This window comes from Anomaloglossus baeobatrachus, chromosome 11 (genome assembly GCF_048569485.1).
Source record: "Anomaloglossus baeobatrachus isolate aAnoBae1 chromosome 11, aAnoBae1.hap1, whole genome shotgun sequence".
Lineage (NCBI taxonomy): Eukaryota > Metazoa > Chordata > Amphibia > Anura > Aromobatidae > Anomaloglossus > Anomaloglossus baeobatrachus.
This window is the reverse complement of record NC_134363.1, coordinates 134,139,952-134,167,908: the sequence shown is the minus strand read 5'-3', so window position 1 is coordinate 134,167,908 and position 27,957 is coordinate 134,139,952. Positions and strand designations below refer to the sequence as shown.

General features: G+C 45.8%; 1 protein-coding gene across 5 annotated transcripts in view; it reads right to left on the bottom strand.

Moving 5' to 3' along the window:
- The window catches only part of CHD5 (chromodomain helicase DNA binding protein 5), a 256,909-nt gene that overhangs the window by 54,029 nt on the left and 174,923 nt on the right, over positions 1-27,957 (bottom strand). For 4 of the 5 annotated variants that reach the window (XM_075327784.1, XM_075327788.1, XM_075327789.1 and 1 more), the window contains exons 26-34: positions 27,332-27,506; positions 23,582-23,674; positions 23,061-23,149; positions 20,275-20,408; positions 18,191-18,335; positions 15,078-15,237; positions 10,790-10,866; positions 5,224-5,353; positions 3,028-3,114 (exon numbers count right to left, since the gene is read on the bottom strand). In XM_075327784.1, the coding sequence (XP_075183899.1) occupies positions 3,028-3,114; positions 5,224-5,353; positions 10,790-10,866; positions 15,078-15,237; positions 18,191-18,335; positions 20,275-20,408; positions 23,061-23,149; positions 23,582-23,674; positions 27,332-27,506 (1,090 nt within the window). The remainder of the gene's footprint in view (positions 1-3,027; positions 3,115-5,223; positions 5,354-10,789; positions 10,867-15,077; positions 15,238-18,190; positions 18,336-20,274; positions 20,409-23,060; positions 23,150-23,581; positions 23,675-27,331; positions 27,507-27,957) is intronic. The other variant, XM_075327785.1, reaches the window with a different exon arrangement.

Sequence of the window (27,957 nt, the reverse complement as noted above, 5' to 3'; positions counted from 1 at the left end):
GCGGTTTGGGGAGGCCGAAAGTCATGAGGAGGCCGCCTTGGAGGCGGTTCCTCTGGCGGTCTTTGGAGGACGTGACTTAGACCGCCATGCAGAAGAGTTCCTCTGGCCGTTCTCTGACCTGTTGGACGTGGAGGATTGGGACCTGGCTGAGGGCCGAAAGGACCGAAACCTCGATTGAATTTTTCGTTGCTGAGGTTTGTTTGGTTTGGACTGGGGTAAGGACGAGTCCTTACCCTTGGATTGTTTAATAATTTCATCCAATTGCTCGCCAAACAAACGGTCGCCAGAAAATGGCAAACCGGTTAAGAACTTCTTGGAAGCAGAGTCTGCCTTCCATTCGCGTAGCCACATGGCCCTGCGGACTGCCACCGAATTGGCGGACGCTACCGCTGTACGGCTCGCTGAGTCCAGGACGGCGTTCATGGCGTAGGACGAAAAGGCCGATGCCTGAGAAGTCAAAGACACAACTTGCGGAGCAGAGGTACGTGTGACTGCATTAATCTCAGACAGACAAGCTGAGATAGCTTGGAGTGCCCACACGGCTGCAAAGGCCGGAGCAAAAGACGCGCCTATGGCTTCATAGATGGATTTCATCAGGAGCTCTATTTGCCTGTCAGTGGCATCCTTGAGCGATGAACCATCTGCCACTGATACTACGGATCTAGCCGCCAGTCTAGAGACTGGAGGATCCACCTTGGGACACTGAGCCCAACCCTTAACTACGTCAGTGGGGAAGGGGTAACGTGTGTCATTAAGGCGCTTAGTAAAGCGCTTGTCCGGAAATGCTCTGTGCTTCTGGACAGCATCTCTGAAGTTAGAGTGATCGAAAAACGCACTCCGTGTACGTTTGGGAAACCTAAACTGGTGTTTCTCCTGCTGTGAAGCCGACTCCTCTATAGGTGGAGTTGGGGGAGAAAGATCTAGCACCTGGTTGATGGACGCTATAAGGTCATTTACTATGGCGTTCCCTTCAGGTGTATCAAGATTGAGAGCAACGTCAGGATTAGAGCCCTGGGCTGCGACCTCCGCCTCATCCTCCAGAGAGTCCTCATACTGCGACCCCGAACAGCGTGATGAAGCCGGGGAAGGTCCCCAGCGAGCCCGCTTAGCCGGTCTGGGACTGCGGTCCGTGTCGGAGTCCTCCCCGTGGGACCTAGGTGTCACCCCAGGAGCACTCTGCTGCACCGACCGAGAGGGGCCTGGGGGCGATGAACTCACAGTGCCCGGGGCCTGTGTGACCGATCTGGACTGCAAGGCTTCTAGTATCTTAGCAGACCATCTGTCCATAGACTGAGCCATGGATTGTGAAAGCGACTCAGAGAGTTTCTCAGCCAAAACTGCAAACTCTGTCCCTGCCACCTGGACAGTGGAAGCCGGCGGTTCTACCTGAGCCGAGGGTCCCACCAGTGCCCGAGGCTCCGGCTGAGTGAGTGCCACAGAGGCCGAGCATTGCACACAGTGAGGGTAGGTGGAACCTGCAGGTAACATAGCCGCACAAGAGGTACAGGTTGCAAAATAAGCCTGTGCCTTGGCACCCTTGCTCTTTGCGGACGACATGCTGTAGTCTCCTCTGAGAGTGATCACTGAGGGTATATAGCCAAAAGCAAAACAATGCGGCCGAACAGAGAAAATGTATACAAATATATATATATATATATACACTTCGGCACCCAAGGGGGGCCAGCACCGGGTAACCGGTGTGGCTTACCGACCGCCCAAAGCAGTTGTGTGTCCACCAGATTCCCTGCCTGGGCCTCCCAGAGCTGTAGAGCTCGTTCTGAAATCCTCCACCGGCAGAAGTGATTGTAAATATGGCTGCCAGAGTTCTCAGGGGAGGAGGGAGCCGTGGGCGTGACTAATAAAGTGCGGGAATCTGGTGCCCCACAGTGCTCAGTGAGGGGGGAGGAGAACACCTAAGTATGCTCCAGCCCTCACTGCCGACGTCCAGTCGACCGTCCCGCCCTTACCCCTGACTGGCAGGCCCGGGGGCGGGAGTTATGGTACTAGGCCGCAGAAGCCGGGGACTAAATTTAATAACGCGGCCGGCAAACAGGCGCGGTCGGCGCGGTAGTCCCGGTCGTCACAAAAAAACAGCAGCCGCTGCAGCGTCTGTAACACAGGCGCTCCATGCACCGTCCCCAAGGGGACACAGAGTACCTTATAGATGCAGGGCCTGTCCCTGATGATACTCAGTCTCCTGTCCGTCAGATTCCCCCAGGGGCTGCGGAGGGAGCCTGGTCCCAGTGAATGGTGACCGGTTAGGATCCCACTTCTCCCAGAGCCTCTAAGGGATGGGGAAGGAAAAACGGCATGTGGCTCCAGCCTTTGTACCCGCAATGGGTACCTCAACCTTAACAGCACCGCCGACTTAGTGGGGTGAGAAGGGAGCATGCCGGGGGCCCTGTTAGGGCCCTCTTTTCTTCCATCCGATACAATCAGCAGCTGCTGCTGACTAAAATGGGAGCTTGAGTGAATGTGTGCCTCCTTCAACACAAAGCATAAAACTGAGGAGCCCGTGATGCACGGGAGGGTGTATAGGCAGAGGGGAGGGGTTACACTTTTTAAAGTGTAATACTTTGTGTGGCCTCCGGAGGCAGAAGCTATACACCCAATTGTCTGGGTCTCCCAATGGAGCGACAAAGAAATGTAGTATAGTTCTCCTGATTAGCTATACCTCTTACCTCATGTGCAGGACATTGCAGCTTATATATCTACAGATACAACCACAGCAGCTATATGAGTGAACACAACCATGGATAGCTATACCCTACATGAGTTAAGAGACAAGGCTATATCAGGAGAACTATACTACATTTCTATTTGGATGTCTTTGCTAATATTATTATTATTATTATTACACCTACTACATATTGGGATAGGATCTTGGGGATAACCCTTTAATACAACTGACATTAGAGGAAAGGGGAGTCAGTCTTGGTTTTCTCCACTTTCCTGCACCGATATCACTGTTAGCTACGGTATTTCTTGAAGAACATAGCACTGAAACCGAAGACCCTTCAGTTGTACCTGATTTTGGTTCCTTATCCTCTACTTTATTTGGGACATTGTTTATACCGGTTTTGTCTGTGGCCTTTTCTTCTTGAATGAGTTCTGCTGCAAAATACAAATAAGATTTTCTTTATTCTTCAAAGAGTTTCCACAATGACAAATTCCCCCCTAAAATTAATATTTGTAAGATTTTTTACTTTCTGTAGGACTCTAACGTTTTTACTTCTTTTTTCAAAGGCACTAACATGGTGTATTACCGTATTTTTCGGACTATAAGACGCACCTGACCATAAGACGCACCCTGGTTTTAGAGGAGGAAAATAGGAAAATAACATTTTAAGCAAAAAATGTGGTCATGACACACTGTTATGGGGCGAGGATCTGCTGCTGACACTATTATGGGGTAATATCCCCAAATTCTCTACTAAGGTACCCCATCCTGGTAATGATCCTCCTGCCTTGTGTATATATTTATGTCCCTCATCCTGTTATAGCCCCATCTTGCTATATACTGCCATCCTGGTATGTGCTCCCATCCTGCTATATACGCCATCATCCTGCTCATATACGCCACCATCCTGCTCATATACCCCCATCTTCCTGCTATATACGCCATCATCCTGCTCATATACGCCATCATCCTGCTCATATACGCCACCATCCTGCTCATATACCCCCATCATCCTGCTCATATACCCCCATTATCCTGCTCATATACCCCCATCATCCTGCTCATATACCCCCATCATCCTGCTCATATACCCCCCATCCTGCTCATATACCCATCATCCTGCTATATGCCATCATCCTGTTCATATACTCCCATCATCCTGGTATATGGCCCCATCATCCTGCTCATATACCCCCATCATCCTGCTCATATACCCCCATCATCCTGCCCATATACCCCCATCATCCTGCTCATATACTGCCATCATCCTGCTCATATACCCCCATCATCCTGTTTATATACCCCCATCATCCTGCTATATGCCATCATCCTGTTCATATACTCCCATCATCCTGGTATATGGCCCCATCCTGCTCATATACCGCCATCATCCTGCTATATGCCATCATCCTGTTCATATATTCCCATCATCCTGGTATATGGCCCCATCCTGCTCATATACCGCCATCATCCTGCTATATGCCATCATCCTGTTCATATACCCCCATCTTCCGGTACACACAAAAAATAAATAAACGTTTACACTCACCTTTCCTCTTTCCACGCAGCGTCGCTCCTCCTGTCTGTGCCGGCAGTGCTGTGTTGAGCCGGCCACATTCCCTGCAGCACTGCGATGTCCTCCAGTCTGCTGGCGCGGCTGTGAGGACACACGTGCGCACGGCGATGACATCATCGCTGTGAGCACCGCTAGTCTCCAGTCCACACAGTGCGGCCGGCAGACTGGAGGACGTTGCGGTGCTGCAGGGGAACGGTGAGTACATTGATTCACTGCACCCCATCGCTGATGATGATGCGTGGGGGGCAGTGAATACAGCCGAGCATGATCACTCCAGGCTGTAGTTGCCAGGGGTGATCATGGCCGGCTGTTAATTATGCGCGCGTCCCCGCCCATCATCCCGCCCACCTATCAGCCCCGGCTTCAGCGCTGAGAGATGGGCGGGAGGATGGGCGTGCATATGTAATGAGCGGGCCCACGTGGTCACGGCAGGCGCCGCTGCAGCCTGCTCGTGCCTCGATGACCTGCTCCACCGCAGCAGCCTCATTCCCCGCAGCCATGCCCTACATTCAGACCATTAGACGCACCCCCCACTTTCCCCTAACATTTGGGGGGAAAAAAGTGTGTCTTATGGTCCGAAAAATACGGTACTTATTTATAATCCTTGACCCCTTTTAAAGGGGTATACTTATCGTAGGTTAATAAAGTTTTTTACCATTTTATTAAGGTATTCGATTACTCCATGATCACTGGTGGTCCAACCTATGGGACCCCCACAAATTTTGGTACCTTTCCTTCCAACTTTTCCAACAATCAGCACAACCCATTTACTTCCCTGTCAGGTTCTTTATATGACAAGAAGTCAGATCTCTCCTATCCAGGGAAATAACACTGAAGGAGGCATGCATAAGATTGCATAAGATAGAAAAAGACAAACAAAAACCCTCAATAAACAACACCCAAAAGCAAGAAAGGACACAATGGAGAAAGAACATCTGGGACGTGATAGAGAACACAAGTATTTTACCTTTGGGACTCTGGTTTACCGCCATTTCTTTCTCCTCTTCGTCCTCTCCAGATTCCTTTTTTGGATTCTCTTTCAATTCTTGACATTCTGTATTTTCCTCAACATCTTCCTTTTCCAGTTTAGTTGAAGGCTAAAGGTAAAAATTAGTGACTTTTTAGAATCAGAACGCCCCATTTTTTTCTGGATCTGATTGGTGCTGCTTTTCCGTTTTCGATTCCAATTTTTATTATTCCACATTCCAAAATTTAAATTTTACAATTTTACAAGCCAATTACAACAGACTGATTTGTGGATGTTTTCATATGGAGGATCTACATTTTCCTACAGGGTAGTAATGATTATTCTTGAATACACTATATAAACTGAACCCCCAAAAAAGCAAATACTATTTTTTGGGGGCATTTTTTTTACAAACAATTCTAATTTTATTAAAATTGACAATTCAGTTTAAACATGTTTTCTTTCTACTCTGAAATGGATGAGAATACATAAGTGCAGAAACTAAAACAAGCTCAAAAACCACAGGAGAAAATATTGCAATTTATGGAAGAGGCTTTATGCATCCAGCTAATGTAATGTAATTTATTTACAAAGTGATACCGCATGAAATCATTTACCAGAGAGAGCAGCAACAGTAAATGGATAATTTACATCATGAGATATCTTTACAAACAAAATGTTATTTCTGCATCCTTGGGGATATAGACAAATGGCTCTGAATTGCTGCTTACAGTAAGAAAAGACTCTCTAAAAGCAATTGATCTTTTTTTATTATATATATATATATATATATATATATATATATATATATACATATATATATATATATATACACATCGTATTTTTCGGACCATAAGACGCACTTTTTTTTCCCCAAATGTTGGGGGAAAGTTGGGGGTGCGTCTTATGGTCTGACTGTGGCTGCGGGGAATGAGGGTGCTGCGGTGGAGCGGGTCATCGGGGGCATGAGCAGGCTACTATAGCAGCCTGCCGTGACCACGTGTGCCCGCTCATTACATATGCACGCCCATCCTCCCGCCCATTTCTCAGCGCAGAAGCCGGCGCTGACAGGTGGGTGGGAGGACGAGCGGGGACGCGCGCATAGTAAAGAGCCGGTCCACATGATCACCCCTGGCAATTACAGCCTGGAGTGATCATGTGCGGCTGTATTCACTGCCCCCCGCACATCATTATCAGCGCGGGGTGCAGTGAATCAGTACACTCACCCATCCCCGTGTGTGGAGCCGTTCCCCCGCAGCACGCGATGTCTTCCTGTCTGCGCCGGTCAGCTGATCTGTGCTGGTCAGCTGATTGGCACAGACAGGAAGACATCGCGTGCTGCAGGGGAACGGCTCCACACACGCAGGTCAGCGGCGCAGAGAGGAAGATGATCGGTGCTGGAGGGAGTGAGGAAAAGGTGAGTATAAACGTTTGATTTTTTTTCTCTGTGCTATAGGATACAGGCCATATATCAGGATGGTATATGAGCACGATGGGGGCATATAGCAGGATGGGAGTATATGAGCAGGAGGGATTGGGGGTATATGAACAGGATGGAAGTATATGAACAGGATGGGGGTATATGAACAGGATGGGGGTATATGAACAGGATGGGGGTATATGAACAGGATGGGAGTATATGAGCAGGATGGATGGGGGGTATATGAACAGGATGGGGGTATATGAACAGGATGGGGGTATATGAACAGGATGGGAGTATATGAGCAGGACGGATGGGGGGTATATGAACAGGATGGGGGGTATATGAACCGGATGGGGGGTATATGAACCGGATGGGGGGTATATGAACCGGATGGGGGGGTATATGAACAGGATGGGGGGTATATGAACAGGATGGGGGTATATGAACAGGATGGGGGCTATATGAACAGGATGGATGGGGGCTATATGAACAGGATGGGGGTATATGAACAAGATGGGGGTATATGAACAGGATGGGGGTATATGAACAGGATGGGGGTATATGAACAGGATGGGGTATATGAATAGGATGGGGGAATATGAGCAGGATGCTGGTATATAAGCAGGATGGGGGTTTATAGCAGGATCATATACAAGGCAGGAGGATCATTACCAGGATGGGGTACCTTAATAGAGAATTTGGGGACATTACCCCCATACCAGTGTCAGCAGCAGATCCTCGCCCCATAACAGTGTGTCATGACCACATTTTTTTGCTTAAAGTTTTATTTTCCTATTGTCCTCCTCTAAAACCAGGGTGCGTCTTATAGTCCGGTGCATCTTATAGTCCGAAAAATACGGTATATATATATATATATATATATATATATATATAGTACAGACCAGAAGTTTGGACACACCTTCTCATCTCTAGAACAACTGTTAAGAGGAGACTTTGTGCAGCAGGCCTTCATGGTAAAATAGCAGCTAGGAAGCCACTGCTAAGGACAGGCAACAAGCAGAAGAGGCTTGTTTGGGCTAAAGAACACAAGGAATAGACATTAGACCAGTGGAAGTCTGTGCTTTGCTCTGAAGAGTCCAAATTTGAGATCTTTGGATCCAACCACCGTGTCTTTGTAGAAAAGGTGAACGGATGGACTCTACATGGCTGGTTCCCACCGTGAAGCATGGAGGAGGAGGTGTGATGGTGTGGGGGTGCTTTGCTGGTGACACTGTTGGGGATTTATTCAAAATTGAAGGCATACTGAACCAGCATGGCTACCACAGCATCTTGCAGCGGCATGCTATTCCATCTGGTTTGTGTTTAGTTGGACCATCATTTATTTTTCAACAGGACAATGACCCCAAACACACCTCCAGGCTGTGCAAGGACTATTTGACTAAGAAGGAGAGTGATGGGGTGCTACGCCAGATGACCTGGCCTCCACAGTCACCAGACCTGAACCCAATCGAGATGGTTTGGGGTGAGCTGGACCGCAGAGTGAAGGCAAAAGGGCCAACAAGTGCTAAGCATCTCTGGGAACTCCTTCAAGACTGTTGGAAAACCATTTCCGGTGACTACCTCTTGAAACTCATCAAGAGAATGCCAAGAGTGTGCAAAGCAGTAATCAAAGCAAAAGATTGCCACTTTGAAGAACCTAGAATATAAGACATATTTTCAGTTGTTTCACACTTTTTTTGTTAAGTATTTCATTCCACATGTGTTAATTCATAGTTTTGATGCAGTCAATGTGAATCTACAATTTTTAGAGCCATTAAAATAAAGAAAACTCTTTGTATGAGGTGTGTCCAAACGTTTGGTCTGTACTGTGTATATTATATATATGTGGAAAAAAATCCACTCCTTTCAGAGTATATATATATATATATATATATATATATACACACAGTACATGTAGATAGATACAGTGTATAGGAAAACTGAGTGCACCCGTCTCGTGTAAAGTAGTCAGTGTATGGCTTGTATGACACTGTAAATTTGGTGTCCAGAAATGAGTACACCCCTAAGTGAAAATGGCCAAATTGTGCCCAATTATCCATTTTCCCTCCCCGGTGTCATGTGAATTAGTGTTACAAGATCTCAGGTGTGAATGGGGAGCAGGTGTGTTACATTTGGTGTTATCTCTCACACACTCTCTCATACCGGTCTCTGGAAGACCAACATGGTTCCTAATGGCAAAGAATTCTCTGTGGATCTAAAAAAAGACACGTTACTTTGAATAAAGATGGCAGAGGCTATAAGAACATTGCCAAGACCCTGACACTGAGCTGCAGCACAGAGGCCAAGACCATACAGTGGTTTAACAAGACAGGTTCCACTCAGAACAGGCCTCGCCATGGTCAACCAAAGAAGTTGAGTACACATGCTCAGCATCATATCTAGAGGTCGTCTTATCATAATAGATGTATGAGTGCTGCCAGCATTGCTGCAGAGGTTACAGGGGTGGAGGGTCAGATTACCAGTGCTGAGACCATACGCCGCACATTGCATCTAATTGTTCTGCATGGCTGTTGTCCCAGAAGGAAGCCTCTTCTAAAAATTATGCACAAGAAAGCCTGCAGTTTGTTGAAGACAAGGACACTAAAGGTGGTGTCACACACAGCGACGACGACAACGACGTCGCTGCTACGTCACCATTTTCTGTGACGTTGCAGCGATGTCCTGTCGCTGTGTGTGACATCCAGCAACGAGCTGGCCCCTGCTGTGAGGTCGTTGCTCGTTGCTGAATGTCCTGCTTCATTTTTTCGTTGTCACTCTCCCGCTGTGAAGCACACATCGCTGTGTGTGACAGCGAGAGAGTGACGAAATGAAGCGAGCAGGGAGCCAGCTTCTGGCAGCTGCGGAAAGCTGTAACCAGGGTAAACATCGGGTAACCAAGGGAAGACCTTTCCCTGGTTACCCGATATTTACCTTCGTTACCAGCCTCCGCCGCTCTTGCTGCTAGTGCCGGCTCCTGCACTGAGACATGTAGCTGCAGTACACATCGGGTTAATTAACCCGATGTGTACTGTAGCTAGGAGAGCAAGGAGCCAGCGCTAAGCAGTGTGCGCGGCTCCCTGCTCTCTGCACATGTAGCGACGTTATGATCGCTGCTGCGTCGCTGTGTTTGACAGCTAAGCAGCGATCATAACAGCGACTTACAAGGTCGCTGTTACGTCACAGAAAATGGTGACGTAACAGCGATGTCGTTGTCGCTGTCGCTATGTGTGAACCCAGCTTTAGGCTTTGGCTTACTGGAACCACGTCCTGTGCTCTGATAAGACCAAGATAAACTTATTTGGCTCAGATGGTGTCAAGCGTGTGTGGCAGCAACTAGGTGAGGAGTGCAAAGACAAGTATGTCCTGCCTACAGTCAGGCATGGTGGTGCCAGCTGTGGGGAAATACAATTCATTGAGGGAACCATGAATGCCAACATGTACTATGACATACTGAAGCAGAGCATGATCCCCTCCGTTAGGAAACTGGGCCGCAGGGCAGTATTCCAACATGATAATGACCCCCAAGACACACCTCCAAGACTATCACTGCCTTGTTAAAGATACTGAGGGTAAAGGTACTGGACTGGCCAAGCATCTCCAGACATAAATCCTATTGAGCATCTGTGGAGCCTCCTCAAACAGAAGGTGGATGAGGGCAATATCTCTAACATCCACCAGCTCTGTGATGTCGCCATGGAGGATGTAAGAGGATCCAGCGGCTCCTGTGAAGCTCCAGTGACCTCCATGCCCAAGAGAGTTAGGACAGTGCTGGAAAATAATGATGGCCACATAAAATATTGACAATTTGGCCATTTTCACTTAGGAGTGTACTCACTTTTGTTGACATTAATGACTGTGTTGAGTTATTTAGAGAACAATACATTTTCTCTGTTATAAAAGCTGTAGACTGAGTGCGGTACATTGTATCACAGGGTCAGATCTTCAGTGTTGTCCCATGAAAAGATATAATAAAATATTTACAAAAATGTAAGGGGTGTAGTTATGATGATGGATGGATGGATGGATGGATGGATGGATGGATGTGAATATATACACACACACCCATATTTTTTATATATCGCCATAACATAAAATGAAGATAGACTGGAGACGGTATAAGAAATAAAATGGCTTTTATTTAACCTGAACTTCCATAGGCTTGGTCTTCTGCTCCACAGCTTCCATCTCTTCGGACACTGTACTCTGTGTTTCTACTTTTTCTAGAAAAGACGACCAGGATTTGTATAAGCGATCCGCTCCATTACATACAATTAGGTTTTTAACTCCCTCTGCACTGTACAAGGCTGGCACGTTGCATTGAAATACATTGGTGATATATTGTGAATGAAGAATAAATAGTAAAGCAAATGAAACTAGACCAGGCTAAGTTACCCTATATCAATCAAAATGAAATAGGCAATGTGTTTGTATTCATAAATGAAGATGGAATAAGTCATAAATTATGAGTAAAGATGCAATAGCCGATAATGTGATGTGTTTCTATTGAGCAGCACTTATCTTCCTTGTAGCGATGATTTTTTTTAATGAGATAATTTTTTATTGAACAGTTTTAAAATATACAGAAAAAAAAACCCCAAAAAAAAACAACCAGACAGTAACTAAAAAATTCCTCCCCCCCACAGAACCAAAACAAAATATGCATTGACTTTAATTTTCGCCAAGGCATATAACGCAGTCCACCGGCAATTAAAGCAAACATTTAGCCTGTGTCTAAATAGCGACAGTGTCCCTCCCGCCTCCGTTAGATCCCCCCTGGTGCGCATATCTATCTAACCCATCTAAAAGGTAGGTGCTACCAAGAATAAGCCAACTAACAAAGCTCCAGCCCACGAAAAAGTCATTGGTGCTAGGTTTGGGGTGTCAAGCCAAGGAGCCCAGAAATCTTCACATTTCTTGTTCACCTTTCTTTTCTGATACACATATTTCTCTAACCTGAGAATATTATTTCTATTATCAATCAGTTCTCTAATACCCATAGCAGTGGTATTCTTCCAATAAGAGGCTATAGTCTTCCGCGCCTGGTATAATATACATGCAATAGGTAACTTGTGATTTCCTGAATGGGGCGTTCCACCGTGTATCCGAGGATACACATCAGAGGTCCTCGATTAACCTGACAATCATATACAGAGTATATAAGATCTACCGTATTTTTTGGATTAAAAGACGCAGTTTTCCTCACAAAAATTTGGGAGGAAAATGAGGGGTGCATCTTAAAACCGAATGTAGCTTACCAGGGGGTGGTGGCGAGGGGTCAAAGGAGGCAGGGCAATGCTGTGTGCTGTGCTGTGGGCGCTGCTTTGTGCGGCAGCAGGTGGCGCTGCTCAATACGGCGCTGCTCTGTGTGCTGGCGAGCGGTACTGCTGTGTGGCGACAGGCTGCACTACTCTGTGCGGCGGGCGACGAGGCACGGGCCATTCAGTGGTAAGTACTTCAAATAATGGTGCCCAGACTCGGCACGTGCGCAGATGGAGCTCTCGGCTCAAGCTCTCATCTGCGCACGCGCCAACTCCAGCCTCCAATTCTTTGAAGCCCACACATCTTCAGAATGGCCAGTGCCTCACTGCCCACAGTGAGCACCAGTACAGATCAGCGCCAGCTGCCCCAGCACACAGCAGCGCTTCCTGCCCCAGCACACAGCAGCGCTTCCTGCCCCAGCACAGAGCAGCGCCGGATGCCCCAGCACAGAGCCGCAGTACGCAGTGAGCATCTGGGCCCCCCTCTGCATCGCCTGCAGCATCGCTATACTCCCACACCACCTCTGCCTCCTGTGACCCATGCTTCCCCACCTCCCCGGTATATAAAACAGACCACATATTGTTTTTTTACCTTTTTTTATCTCTGAATTTGTGGTGCATCCTATAATCCGATGCGTCTTATAAAACAAAAAATATGGTAGTACCCCTGTCCAATACCTTCGTAGTCGTGGGTAGTTGCACATGAGATGTACAGTATTAAGCGGGCTTTACACGTTGCAACATCGGCAACGAGATATCGTCGGGGTCACGTCGTTAGTGACGCACATCCGGCGCCGCTACCGACATCGCAGCGTGTAACGCAAATGAGCGACGATCAACAAGCACAAAAATGTCAAAAATCGTTGCTCGTCGTCGGCGCTCATTTCCATAATATCGCTGCAGCGACAGGTATGATGTTGTTTGTCATTCCTGTGGCAGCACACATCGCTATGTGTGACACCGCAGGAGCGACAAACATCTCCTTACCTGCCTCCACCGGAAAAGGAGGAAGGAAGGAGGTGGGCGGCATGTTCCGGTCGCTCATCTCCGCCCCTACTTTTCTATTGGGTGGCGGTTCAGTGACGCTGCTGTGACGTTGCTGTGACACTGAACGAACCGCCCCCTTAGAAAGGAGGCGGATTGCCGGTCACAGCGACGTCGCAGGGCAGGTAAGTGCGTGTGACGCTGCCGTAGCGATAATGTTCGCTACGGCAGCGAGCACCACATATTGACCATATGATGGGGGCGGGTGCTATCGCGCTCGGCATCGCTAGCATCGGCTAGCGATGTCGCAGCGTGTAAAACCCGCTTTAAATCCATATCCGCAACTCCATATTTCCAGCAGCATGAGTCTGGGCTAGCCCCTATTTTAAATAAAAACACCGGGGTCCTATACATTATATGAATTAGAAATAGTTGCAACAGCCTATACGATTCACTAACTGATACTATTGGAATGTTTTGAACTACATCCTCCCATACTTCTGAAGAGATAGGCCCTACATCCCTCTACCATTTTTCCCGGCCTAGAGGGAGCAGGTCTCCGTCCCCCTTTTGGCATCTTGTAGATACATGTAATACAATGAGATGGCCCCCTTTGTGTCTCCAGCTTCTATCGAGAAATCTAGTAGTGGGGTACGATCCACCGGTGACAGACTTTTAAGGGTGCTTTACACGCTGCGACATCGCTAACGATATATCGTCGGGGTCACGTCGTAAGTGACGCACATCCGGCGCCGTTAACGTCATTGCAGCGTGTGACACCAAGGAGCGACAATCAACGAGCGCAAAAATGTGAAAAATCGCTGCTCGTTGACACTTCGCTCCTTTTCCAAATATCGTTGCTGCCACAGGTACAATGTTGTTCGTGATTCCTGCGGCAGCACACATCGCTATGTGTGACACCGCAGGAATGACGAACATCTCCTTACCTGCGTCCATCGGCAATGAGGAAGGAAGGAGGTGGGCGGGATAATTGGCCCACTCATCTCCGCCCCTCCTCTGCTATTGGGCGACCACTTAGTGCCATGTGATATTCGCTGTGACGCCGCGCGAACCGCCCACTTAGAAAGGAGGCGGATTCCCGACCAGAGCGACGTCGCAGGGAAGGTAAGTCCGTGTGACGGGTGTTAGCGATGTTGTGCGACACGGGCAGCGATTTGCCCGTGACGCACAACCAATATCAACCGGTACCGGTACCGATATCGCAGCATGTAAAGTACCCTTTAGTTTTAGATTGTGCCTCACATGCATGCCTGAGTTATAGGTACTGGAAAAACCTGTTATTTGGTATATCAAATGCTCTTTCGAGCTCTTTGTACATCTTAAGGCCCCCCTCTCAGTTGTTGTATCTTATTTATTCCCTCCGTCTGCAATAGTTCAAACCCCGTAACTTGTTCAGCTGAGGGAGGTTCGAGTTTCCCAAAATAAGTGAATATTTAGTGACCCCCCCCCACCTTCATTATATCTTTGGCTTTTCCCATGTCTTCCCCATCTCTCTCATCATATACTACGGAAGGTGAGAGGCCAGTAGAAACCCTCCGGAGTCTAATTCAGCGGCCCGGTCTCCACTCCCCGACGCATGCCATACCATCACAACCAACGATGAAGAGGTTGTCATCTCCTCCCCTAGTTCTTGAAGTCTTGCATCTGTGCCGCTAAGTAATATAGAAATGGGTCAGGGACCACCAGTCCCCCACTGACTTCAGGTTTTTGTAGTGTCTGCAGTTTGATTCATGCTATTCCCTTTTACTAGATTAGCTCTCTTAATATACTGTTAATCCTGTAGAATATACACTTAGGGAGCCATATTGGCATGTTGTGTAATAAATATAGGGATTGCGACATAAAAAACATTTTTGATAGCTTAGCTTTCCCTATTAATGAAAGCGGACGTTCACACCAGGCTTTAGTTTTTTCCTGAAATTTGTTTAGGAGAGGGGTAATATTTAGTTTTACGTAGTCCGCCACCTTCGCGCTAGATTCCCAGGTATTTAAAAGAGGGAGCTAACTTCAACTGCCCTAGAAGACCCTCGGGATTGGGGGGAGTGGGCCCTAAGGTTATCAGTGAGGATTTATCCCAGTTGATTGTCAACCCAGACAATTCGCCAAAATGATTAAGAATAGATATTGCATGGTTTAACGAGGTGTGTTCCTTCCTTATTGTAAAGTACCTGGCACGGCGGCTGTTCCTGGTGGCAGAGGTGCCGGACTTGCCGGGACTGGTGTGGTGGGATCTGATGAAACAACGTCAAAGCATTTCTTGATCTCGGCTCCCTCAGGGATCATATCCGGGGTACTGTATTTGCCATTGACTTGTTCAAACTCCTGAACCTGAGGATAAAGAATAAGTCATAAAGATTAAAGAAAAGAATCCCCTTATTGCCAAGTCCTGAATGTTTATTTCCTGTAGGACCACTTATTGGCTGGGTTATGTTCTACAATAAGACATACTAATGGGCAACGTAATTATGACTGCAGCAGATATAATGAGTATCTGAAGCAGGGAATCACAAGGACGGCTGGAAAAATCAGTTTGCACTCCATAAATAATGTAACTTTAAATATAATTCCCCGCATACACCTTAGATAGCTGTTGGCTGAGCAGTGGGTCGGTCGGCCACATCTCTCACTCGACTGTCACCATACACAGGATCGCTCGCTCTCCTGAGTCCTCCTTTGTTCTCTATGTCAAACACCTCTTATCTTTTAGAGAACAAAAGGATCATCAGTAGAGTTGAGCGGATTGCTAATAATCCGGGTCCGGCGGATCCGTCGCAAGTTGTCACAGAAGTCCGGATCCGATACGGAATCCGGCCCAATGTAAGTCAATGGGGGAGCGGATCCGGGACGAGAGAGAGAGAGAAGAGAGAGAGAGAAGAGAGAGAGAGAGAGAAGAGAGAGAGAGGAGAGAGAGAAGAGAGAGAGAGAAGAGAGAGAAGAGAGAGAGAGAAGAGAGAGAGAGAGAAGAGAGAGAGAGAGAGAGAGAGAGAAGAGAGAGAGAGAGAGAGAGAGAGAGAGAGAAGAGAGAGAGAGAGAAGAGAGAGAGAGAGAGAAGAGAGAGAGAGAGAAGAGAGAGAGAGAGAGAAGAGAGAGAGAGAAGAGAGAGAGAGAGAGAGAGAGAGAGAAGAGAGAGAGAGAAGAGAGAGAGAGAGAGAAGAGAGAGAGAGAGAAGAGAGAGAGAGAAGAGAGAGAGAGAGAGAAGAGAGAGAGAGGAGAGAGAGAAGAGAGAGAGAGAAGAGAGAGAAGAGAGAGAGAGAGAAGAGAGAGAGAGAGAGAAGAGAGAGAGAGAGAAGAGAGAGAGAAGAGAGAGAGAGGAAAAAAAAAAAAAAACCCGAACCCAGATCGTGCAGCCGGATTCCCAGGTCCAGGTCGGACCCGGATCGGACGCTGGAACCGCGCGGATCCGGACTTTTACAGTTCGGGTCTGCTCAACACTAATCATCAGTCCAAAATCAAACATCTCCCTCAACATCACCTGGTGGGTGCCTCTACTTTAGATCGTTGACCGAACCTGGCGATATCGGTGGGTTCGGCCAACGTTAGTCTAATGTATATAGGGGGCCTAATGACTGGTTCAATGAAGAAGACAATCACGATCCACCAAACATAACTGATTTGCCTGATTTCTTTTTTGTTAATCTGTGGAATGAGTCACAATTTGTTGGCCAATAGCCACAGCGCTAAGAGAAAACATTGGAAAATGTAGAGAAAAGGCGCTAATGAAAGGGATTGTCCGGGATTTTTGCACTGATGGCCTCTCCTTAGGGGCCCTCTGCACACTACGACATCGCAGGTGCGATGTCGGTGGGATCAAATCGAAAGTGACGCACATCCGGCGTGGCTCTCGACATCGTAGTGTGTAAATCGTTTTAACTACGATTACCGAGCGCAAAAGCGTTGGTATCGTATGATTGGTGTAGTGTCGGTCATTTTCATTATTTTGGCTGCTGCGACAGTACGATGTTGTTCCTCGTTCCTGCGGCAGCACACATCGCTATGTATGAAGCCGCAGGAGCGAGGAACATCTCCTACCTGCGTCCCGGCTGCAATGCGGAAGGAAGAAGGTGGGCAGGATGTTTACGTCCTGCTCATCTCCGCCCCTCCGCTCCTATTGGCCGCCTGCCGTGTGACGTCGCTGTGACGCCACATGACCCGCCCCCTTAGGAAGGAGGCGGGTCGCCGGCCAGAGCGACGTCGCAGGGCAGGTAAGTGCATGTGAAGCTGCCGTAGCGATAATGTTCGCTACGGCAGCTATCACCATGATATCGCATGTGCGACGGGGGCGGGGACTATCGCGCTCGGCATCGCAGCATCGTCTTGTGATGTCGTAGTGTGCAAAGGGCCCCTTAGGATAAGTCATCAATATCTGATTGGTGGGAATGTGACACCCGGCATCCCTGATTATCAGCAATTCCCAGTGCTGTCTGGAAGTGATCAGTTGCCGTGCTGCACAGCACAGTTCCGTTAACTGTGCAGTGGCTGCAGCGGGGTACCGTATATCCGCCTCCAATTCGAATCAATAGATATGTCATATCCGGCCACTGCCACTGTACAGTTGATGGAGCTGTACATCCACCCAAACTAAGCACTTCTGGACATCACCGGAAAGAGCTGATGGTCGGTGGTGCGGGATATTGCATTCCCACCAAATATTGATGATTGATCGTAACAATAAGCCATCAATGTAAAAATCCTGGACAACCCTTTAATTATCAGTATATTGCATCTTTTTACATTAAAGGGGTTGCCCGCTCTTGACAATCCCTCTTTGTTAAAAATTGTCCCTGACCTTAAACTGATCTAGGTACCTCCAGCAGAGCCACGGAGCGCACTGACAATGATGAACTACAATGTAATGCAAAAAAGGAGACTCTCATGCAGATGCCATCCTTAAAGGATTTTTATGGGGATAACCCTTCCCATCGTCGCTAGGATAAAATAATAAGGTGTTACTCACCCTCCCCAGATCCCTTTCCACCACGGCCCCGATCTTTATGGACAGGCTGCAGTAGTGACATAATGACCTTAACACATGTGAGCACTGCAGTTAATCACTGGGCTCAGGTACTTGTGCCGTCAACATTAGCAGAGCTCAGACCAATAATTAGCTGCAACGATCATGTATAATGCGGCAAACGTTATTCCCCAAAAAATCCCTGTAATGAAATCACTAGTAATAAAACACCGATATGTAGCCCGATATCACCATGCACATACAGTGTGGCGGTTACATGGCTATCATTCCACATACCTTTGTTTCTAGTGCAGACATTTACTCACCCACCTTCTTTCGAACCAGTGACATGACTCCAATTCTGGTGAGGACGTGCTGTCGGGAGAGTCCTTCTCTAGGGACCCCATCAGCAAAGGTTTCTGCCCCATCCGCTCCAGGTTCACAGAGGTGTCTCATAAATAAGGAGACATATGCCCTGCACAGAGGATTCAATGTAAACATGAATTCCTGACATTACAACAGGGGAACAATTGGCCGATCAGAAAGGTCCTATGAGCTGCACCACGTGGATGCCTATTAAGGGTAGCACACCAGGCACCAAGCTCTGGCTCAGATAACTTCTCATGTCACAGAAAGGCTGGGTTTGGCTGTGACCTCTGCAAACCCCATAACTAGACCCCTAATCCAAATGCTATGACATAAACTCCTCAACTAAGCAGTGATCCGCTTAGTACAAACCGCTCTTACAATAGATACTAATTATCAATACCTGCCTTATACTGTTTAGGACCCCTTTGCATTGTCAAAACAGCTCTGACCCATTGAGGCATGTGTCATGGCTCAGTTTGAGGATTCGATCCGGTGAATTGTTGTTGCATGATCGGTTCCTCTGTCTGTTGAGCTATTGTCTTTTCATCTCTTTCCTATCCAAATGCTGATGTTTCTTATTGTCTTTGTTCTCACTTCTTGGTTCACGCATCTCCAGGTGTTTCTATCACATTCTGGGTTTGGTTTTATATGTTCACCTTTAACAGCACTACTTTGCTGGCTATACCTCTAGGTTGACTTGTTTCTAGGCGTTCCAGTCCTATAGTTTAGGGGTTTACCTTTGGATAAACACCAGTTCAGTTCCTGCCATGAGTAGCTTTGTTTTTCTTCCGACGACCTATTTTCACCTTATCTGAACATGTTTTAGTTTTCTCACTCTGTATTTTTGTGTCTTCCTACACATCTCTCCTTGTTGGCAGTGTGATGTTGCCTCCCCTCTGGTCATTCAGCAGATATGAGAAACCCCTCGACGGCCTTTTAGGGAGTAAAGTCTGAGATGGTGTTGTTAGTTGTGCAGTTAGGGTCCTTCTAGTCTGTGCAGGGACCAGTTGGGTGCAGGCGCGTCTACTCCCTATATTAGATGTTCCGCTTATCCGTTACCCGTTCATAACAGCATTGGACTCCACAAGATTTTTAGAGGTCTTGTGACACCTGGCATCAAGAATTTAGCAGAAGGGGCAATGCAATGCAAAGAAACACTTATATTCACCTCCTGAACTGGCGTAGTTCCAGCAAGGTCACGTGAGTGCTGGAGCCAAAAAGTGGTCGCTTTGGCGACATAGTAGAGGCTGCAGCCATTCAACCACCTCTAATTGGCTGCAGCGCTCATGTGATATAACAATGTCATGCAAGTACCAGGTGACCCAGTGCCAACTTCGCTTGAGCGGTACCAGTGCAGAAGATAAGTGTGAGCTGTTTTTGCTTTACTAGAGGGTTTGGGACTTTAAGAAGGGATTGTACTAGTAGTGGACAATCCCTTTAAGTCCTATTTTGTGTAAGTCAAATTGTAAGACCATTGGGCTTCACAGTGTGAAGTTTCAGGCGTCTCTTATTACCCTTAAAATTACAGCTGATCTGTATAGGATATAAGTAATAACCACTGAAACATAAGACGTAGGAGACATTTGTAGCTTGGGACTAAGATACAGAACATGTTATCCGTAAAGTACCATTTATCCAGATTATGGTGGTACAAATTCCAACACTGAACTTTGCTGCCCTCTACTGATAAGAAACTTACAAGTATCGTTCGCTAGGTTACGATCGCCCTTTATTCCTTTTATTTTTTTACTCAACTGCTTTAATTTACAAAATAAATTATCCCACCTGTAACACATTATTATGGTATATTAATTTTAGGATTTTCTTTAAATGGTTTGAAAAAAAAACAAAAACATGATAATTAGTTTGCCTCTCAACTTAAACCAGTAGTAATTGACAAAAGTTTTATTTTGATACATAGAGTGCACATGCAATGCAAGTACACTGTCTCCTTGGGAAAAAAAAACAAAAACAATCTTGATGCAACTCATTTGGTAAATTAATTAAAAAAAAAAAGACAACTGTGAAATAAGGAATCACTGTACCTAAATTCTTTCTCACTCTTTCCTCGGAGATCCCGGACAAGCCAGTGTGAATTAAAGGCATCCTGTGGGGGCATTCCCCATCTCATGATAGCATTTAGGAAGGCTTTACGTTGTCGAGCATTGAACCCAAGAACCTTAGAATAACAAAAAAATTGTTAATATTCAATGAATAATACATACAGTACCTCCAGTTTTACAAGGAAATAATAATAGGGCTAGATGTGCCACTGCATGATGCTTCTGGATTCGGAAGCTACATATCATTGATGGTATGAATTCACAGATGTACTGCTTTAGGAAAGAAAAGATGCTGCCATCACTTTGTGCACTTGGTAGGCGTGCATATTACGCAGGAAAGGTGAGTAGAATTTCTTTTTATGTGTTGGAGACAGAACAGGGACTATATGTACCAGGAAGGAGCCCAGGATAAGGATATGTACATCAAGATGGACACATAAATACCAGGAAGGGGTCCAGGATAAGGAGATATACAACAGGATGAGGATATATACACCAGGAGGGGACCCAGGATAAGGACATATATACCAGGATGGGGACATATATACCAGGATGGGGACATATATACTAGCATAGGAATATTTTTACCAGGTTGGACTTAGAATGGGGACATACATACCAGGATGGGGACATACAGTATATACCAAGGAGGGAACATATACACCAGTATGGGGACACACATACTAATATCATATATATATATATATATATATATATATATATATATATATATATCGGCATGGGCCCAGAATGAGGACATAGCTATTTCAGTTTCATATATCTAATAACTGATGGACTGAGTAATATTTCTGGATTGAAATGAGGTTTATTGTACTAACAGAAAATGTGCAATCCGCATTTAAACAAAATTTGACCGGTGCAAAAGTATGGGCACCTCAACATAAAAGTGACATTAATATTTTGTAGATCCTCCTTTTGCAAAAATCACAGCCTCTAGTTGCTTCCTGTAGCTTTTAATGAGTTCCTGGATCCTGGATGAAGGTATATTTGACCATTCCTGTTTACAAAACAATTCCAGTTCAGTTAAGTTTGATGGTCGCCGAGCATGGACAGCCGCTTCAAATCATCCCACAGATGTTCAATGATATTCAGGTCTGGGGACTGGGATGGCCATTCCAGAACATTGTAATTGTTCCTCTGCATGAATGCCTGAGTAGATTTGGAGCGGTGTTTTGGATCATTGTCTTGCTGAAATATCCATCCCCTGCGTAACTTCAACTTCGTCACTGATTCTTGCACATTATTGTCAAGAATCTGCTGATACTGAGTTGAATCCATGCGACCCTTAACTTTAACAAGATTCCCAGTGCCGGCATTGGCCACACAGCCCCAAAGCATGATGGAACCTCTACCAAATTTTACTGTGGGTAGCAAGTGCTTTTCTTGGAATGCCGTGTTTTTTTGCCTCCATGCATAACGCCTTTATGTATGACCAAACAATTCAATCTTTGTTTCATCAGTCCACATGACCTTCTTCCAAAATATAACTGGCTTGTCCAAATGTGCTTTTGCATACCTCAGGCGACTCTGTTTGTGGCGTGCTTGCAGAAACGGCTTCTTTCGCATCACTCTCCCATACAGCTTCTCCTTGTGCAAAGTGCGCTGTATTGTTGCCCGATGCACATTGACACCATCTGCAGCAAGATGATACTGCAGGTCTTTGGAAGTGGTCTGTGAATTGTCCTTGACTGTCATCACCATTCTTCTTCTCTGCCTTTCTGATATTTTTCTTGGCCTGCCACTTCTGGGCGTAACAAGAACTGTACCTGTGTTCTTCCATTTCCTTACTATGTTCCTCACAGTGGAAACTGACAGTTTAAATCTCTGAGACAACTTTTTGTATCCTTCCCCTGAACAACTATGTTGAATAATCTTTTTTTCAGATCATTTGAGAGTTGTTTTGAGGAGCCCATGATGCCACTCTTCATAGGAGATTCAAATAGGAGAACAACTTGCAAGTGGCCACCTTAAATACCTTTTCTCATGATTGCATACACCTGCCTATGAAGTTCAAAGCTCAATGAGGTTACAAAACCAATTTAGTGCTTTAGTAAGTCAGTAAAAAGTAGTTAGGAGTGTTCAAATCAAGAAATTGATAAGGGTGCCCATACTTTTGCACCGGTCAAATTTTGTTTAAATGTGGATTGCACATTTTCTGTTAGTACAATAAACCTCATTTCAATCCACAAATATTACTGAGTCCATCAGTTATTAGATATATGAACCTGAAATAGCGGTTGCAAAAACCCAAATTGTTATAAAGAAAAAAGGTTAACATTAATAGGGGTGCCCAAACTTTTTCATATGACTGTATATGTCAGAATGGGGAACATATATACTGGGATGAGGAGCATATATACCAGGTTGTGGGACATATTTACCAGGATGGGAGACATTCAAACCAGGATGGGGGAGATGTTTACCAGGGTGGGGAACAAATTTAATGGGATACATATTTACCAGGAAGGGGTCCATAATGGGGGACATTAGTACAGGTTGGGGGACATTACTACATAATGAAAGGGAGGGGGGAAACACTTATGTCTTTATAGGATTTAGAATGCTACACAGGCCCATACATCTGACCAACATGCAGGGGAGAAGGGAAATCCAACTCCAAATTGTGCACCAGGGCCCCTTGGACTCTAGTTATGCCACTGTATATTACTCAGATTTTACTAACACAAGTAAAGAACTTGCCAATGAAAATGTTAAAATATACCCCCTGTACCTTGTTATCCACATACCTCAATATTTCCTCCAACTCGAGCAAGAAGTGGAGGAAGAGGCTTGTCTCTGTCACTTTTCAGTTGTCTGCGAGACTGTCTCCTTCCACCTAAGGAAAATATATAAACTTGTCAGGCAAGATCATCAAAACTGGAACCACGAAGTGGACTTGAATCAATTGTAAAAAGTTTCTTAGTCATTGGCGCCTGGGCAAACCCAACCAAATCTGAGCAGATAATATGAATTTGTGTTGACATATGATTAGACAACATGAAATCATGGTGAACTGTCTCCTTGACCCTTAGGGACTTTAACTAGTTAATAGAATAACCCACCATAGGTTACCCTGAGGAGCCCATTAACAAGTCAACTGTTTCAATTGTTGAAGCATCTGCTTGGCCTCCACCGATTGGATAGAACAGTGGGGTGATGGATAAGACAAAGTAAAACTAACCTCTGTAGGTACTATCCAACAGGTTACCTTTTGGGTTTACTGTGCCATAGGTGATCCATATCCATCTAAGAAAAAAGTTTAACTCACTCTGACCTTCAGGTTTCTCTTCAAAGTCTTCGTCTTCATCCTCTGAACCAATGGAGTATTCTGATTGGTTGTCAGAAAGTTCATCTTGCCATTCTGAATGATAAAAATATTTAGAAATTGAAATAAAAATTAGAAACGACACTAACTTTGAAGAAGTTCTTATTCACCATTGTTTGTTGCTGCACAAAGATGATTCTAGATTTTGGATTGTCCAAACTTTGTGGCTATTTCTACTGAGCCTCACACACACACATACTCCCTGCTTTGCCAAGAGTGCACGTGTTATTAAAAGGGGTGAAGAATAAATTGCAGCCACAGACCTCTCGTAGCATCTTACTTCCCTTGAGAACAACGAATAGAGCATGTAAAAATCAAGATGCCCAATCGTTCTTCCCTGGCAGCATAGATGTCTGACCTTGGAGGAAAATCAGGACAACATACAACAAATTAGATGGTCAGTTGGGCCTGCCAAAATCAGCAGGTTCAGCTGACATCAGTCTAAAGTGTAAAGCCACCATGGCTATTGAGAATGCTAAAGTTGGTGTGTATTTATTCAACAAACCCGGTCCATCAGCCATGTTGGCGATCAGTGGCCTCTGGACTGGAGCCTTGAGCATTGCCTCCTACCTGATACCATCAACAGATTTTCTTTTGGTTACCTGGCTGGTCACATGTACGTCAAGCCACAATGATGACATTGTGGTGAGCCGGCTAATCAAAAGAAGACCTGTGGTTGCCGGGAGGCAGTACTCAGGGGTCTCGTCCAGTGGTCACAGAATAACACCAGCTCCTGTGAATCTACTTGCACCAACTCAAATGGCTGGCAATAAATCCATGCATGGCTGACAGCCTGAGCTCCAAGAAGATCCTACAGCCTGAGCTTCAAGAAGATCATACAGCCTGAGCTCCAAGAAGATCATACAGCCTGAGCTCCAAGAACATCATACAGCCTGAGCTCCAAGAAGATCATACAGCCTGAGCTCCAAGAAGATCATACAGCCTGAGCTCCAAGAAGATCATACAGCCTGAGCTCCAAGAACATCATACAGCCTGAGCTCCAAGAAGATCATACAGCCTGAGCTCCAAGAACATCATACAGCCTGAGCTCCAAGAAGATCATACAGCCTGAGCTTCAAGAAGCTCATACAGCCAAAGCCCCAAGAAGATCATACAGCCTGAGCTCCAAGAAGATCATACAGCCTGAGCTCCAAGAAGATCATACAGCCTGAGCTCCAAGAACATCATACAGCCTGATCTCCAAGAAGATTCTACAGCCTGAGCTCTGGAAGGTTGAACTAGATGGACCTAGGTCTTTTTTTCAACCTAAGTAACTATGTAAGATCATACAGCCTGAGCTTCAAGACGCTCATTCAGCCAAAGCTCCAAAAAGATAATACAGCCTGAGCTCCAAAAAGATCATACAGCCTGAGCTCCAAGAAGCTCATACAGCTCATACAGCCAAAGCTCCATGAAGCTCATACAGCCCATACAGCCAAAGCTCCAAGAAGATAATACAGCCTGAGCTCCAAGTAGATCATACAGCCTGAGCTCCAAGAAGATCATACAGCCTGAGCTCCAAGAACATCATACAGCCTGAGCTCCAAGAAGATCATACAGCCTGAGCTCCAAGAACATCATACAGCCTGAGCTCCAAGAAGATCATACAGCCTGAGCTTCAAGAAGCTCATACAGCCAAAGCCCCAAGAAGATCATACAGCCTGAGCTCCAAGAAGATCATACAGCCTGAGCTCCAAGAAGATCATACAGCCTGAGCTCCAAGAACATCATACAGCCTGATCTCCAAGAAGATTCTACAGCCTGAGCTCTGGAAGGTTGAACTAGATGGACCTAGGTCTTTTTTTCAACCTAAGTAACTATGTAAGATCATACAGCCTGAGCTTCAAGACGCTCATTCAGCCAAAGCTCCAAAAAGATAATACAGCCTGAGCTCCAAAAAGATCATACAGCCTGAGCTCCAAGAAGCTCATACAGCTCATACAGCCAAAGCTCCATGAAGCTCATACAGCCCATACAGCCAAAGCTCCAAGAAGATAATACAGCCTGAGCTCCAAGAAGATCATACAGCCTGAGCTCCAAGAAGATCATACAGCCTGAGCTCCAAGAAGATCATACAGCCTGAGCTCCAAGAAGGTCATACAGCCTGAGCTCCAAGAACATCATACAGTCTGAGCTCCAAGTAGATCATACAGCCTGAGCTCCAAGAAGCTCATACAGCTCATACAGTCAAAGCTTGAGGAAGCTCATATAGCCAAAGCTACAAGAGCATCATACAGCCTGAGCTCCAAGAAGAACATACAGCTTGAGCTCCAAGAAGATCATACAGCCTGAGCTTCAAGACGCTCATATACCCAAAGCTCCAAGAAGATCATACAGCCTGAGCTCCAAGAAGATCATACAGCCTGAGCTCCAAGAAGATCATACAGCCTGAGCTCCAAGAAGATCATACAGTAACAAGCAAAAAGGGTGCACTGCCAAGGATAATTACATTATTTAATAAGGCGAGTGCCCACCCGTGCAGCAAGGGGACTATAAGAACAAGGAGAAAATGTACCGCACACAGAAGGGGAGCACAACAATGATGTATAATAAAAGGCAACCATTATTTGCAGCAAAAATTTAAAAACACTAAAATACAAAACACACCTAGTAACACGGCATGGAGCCACCGCCCAACCCCACAACAATAATGTGGTTTATATGAATCATAAGGCATAGAATTAAATGCATATAACAATAATTGGAAATATGATGAACAACATCTACTGTTACAAGATGTGTTTTGTATTTTAGTGTTTTTAATTTTTTGCCACAAATAAAGGTTGCCTTTTATTACTCATCATTGTTGTGCTCCCCTTCTATGTGCGGTACTTTTTCTCCTTGTTCCAAGAAGATCATACAGCCTGAGCTCCAAGAAGCTCATACAGCTCATACAGCCAAAGCTCCATGAAGTTCATACAGCCAAAGCTCCAAGAAGCTCACACAACCTGAGCTTCAAGAAGCTCATACAGCCAAAGCTCCAAGATCATACAGCCTGAGCTCCAAGAAGATCATACAGCCTGAGCTCCAAGAAGATCATACAGCCTGAGCTCCAAGAAGCTCATACAGCTCATACAGCCAAAGCTCCATGAAGTTCATACAGCCAAAGCTCCAAGAAGCTCACACAACCTGAGCTTCAAGAAGCTCATACAGCCAAAGCTCCAAGATCATACAGCCTGAGCTCCAAGAAGATCATACAGCCTGAGCTCCAAGAAGATCATATAGCCTGAGCTCCAAGAAGATCATACAGCCTGAGCTCCAAGAAGATCATATAGCCTGAGCTCCAAGAAGATCATACAGCCTGAGCTCCAAGAAGATCATACAGCCTGAGCTCCAAGAAGATCATACAGCCTGAGCTCCAAGAAGATCATACAGCCTGAGCTTCAAGACGCTCGTACAGCCTGAGCTCCAAGAAGATCATACAGCCTGAGCTCCAAGAAGATTATACAGTCTGAGCTCCAAGAAGCTCATACAGCTCACACAGCCAAAGCTCCCAGAAGTTCATACAGCCAAAGCTCCAAGAAGCTCACACAACCTGAGCTTCAAGAAGCTCATACAGCCAAAGCTCCAAGAAGATCATACAGCCTGAGCTCCAAGAAAGAAAACAGTAGATGATAGGGTGTGCATAGAAAAGAAGACCCATTATAACTCGTGAATAAGAGAATAATATAACAATGTGACCACAAACAGCACCTTGGTCCTCTTGTGAAGCATCATTGTAGTTCACTTGCTTGCGGATTCTTTTTCCTTTTCCGAGATTCCTTGCGAGGTCTTCTTGCTGCTGCTCATAATGATGTCGAAGGAGCTTTTCCCAATAATCTGGATCTACGTTTTCTTCTTGTTTTATAATTTCCCGTTCAACTTCCTCCTAAAGATTGAATATAACAAAATGAGGCATCTGATTCAAGGGAATTCTTGCTGCATTATTGGCACAGAGTAAAGGTTGTCTATCCCATGCATCCTCCTGGGAATGAATAAAGAAGACCAGAGTGGTCCATCAGCAACAAAGTCCCTCCATCATAGATCAAACATTTCCTGTCACCCAGATTTCCGAGATGCCTCAACAGCAAACCTTGCAGAGTCCTGATATGATGGATCAAGAAAGGTGACAAACTGTATTGAGCCAGATTACATCTTTATTAGTGATGAGTGAGAATTACTGTGCTTGGGTGCTCTGTACTCGATAAGAGGAGTTGAATATTCAGACGGGCGCGACTCAAGTACCCGAGTATAATGGAAGTCAATGAGGACTTGAGAATTTTTTGGGAAGCATTTTCAGAAAAACGCTCGTCTAGTACACCATTGTCTTTAATTATACT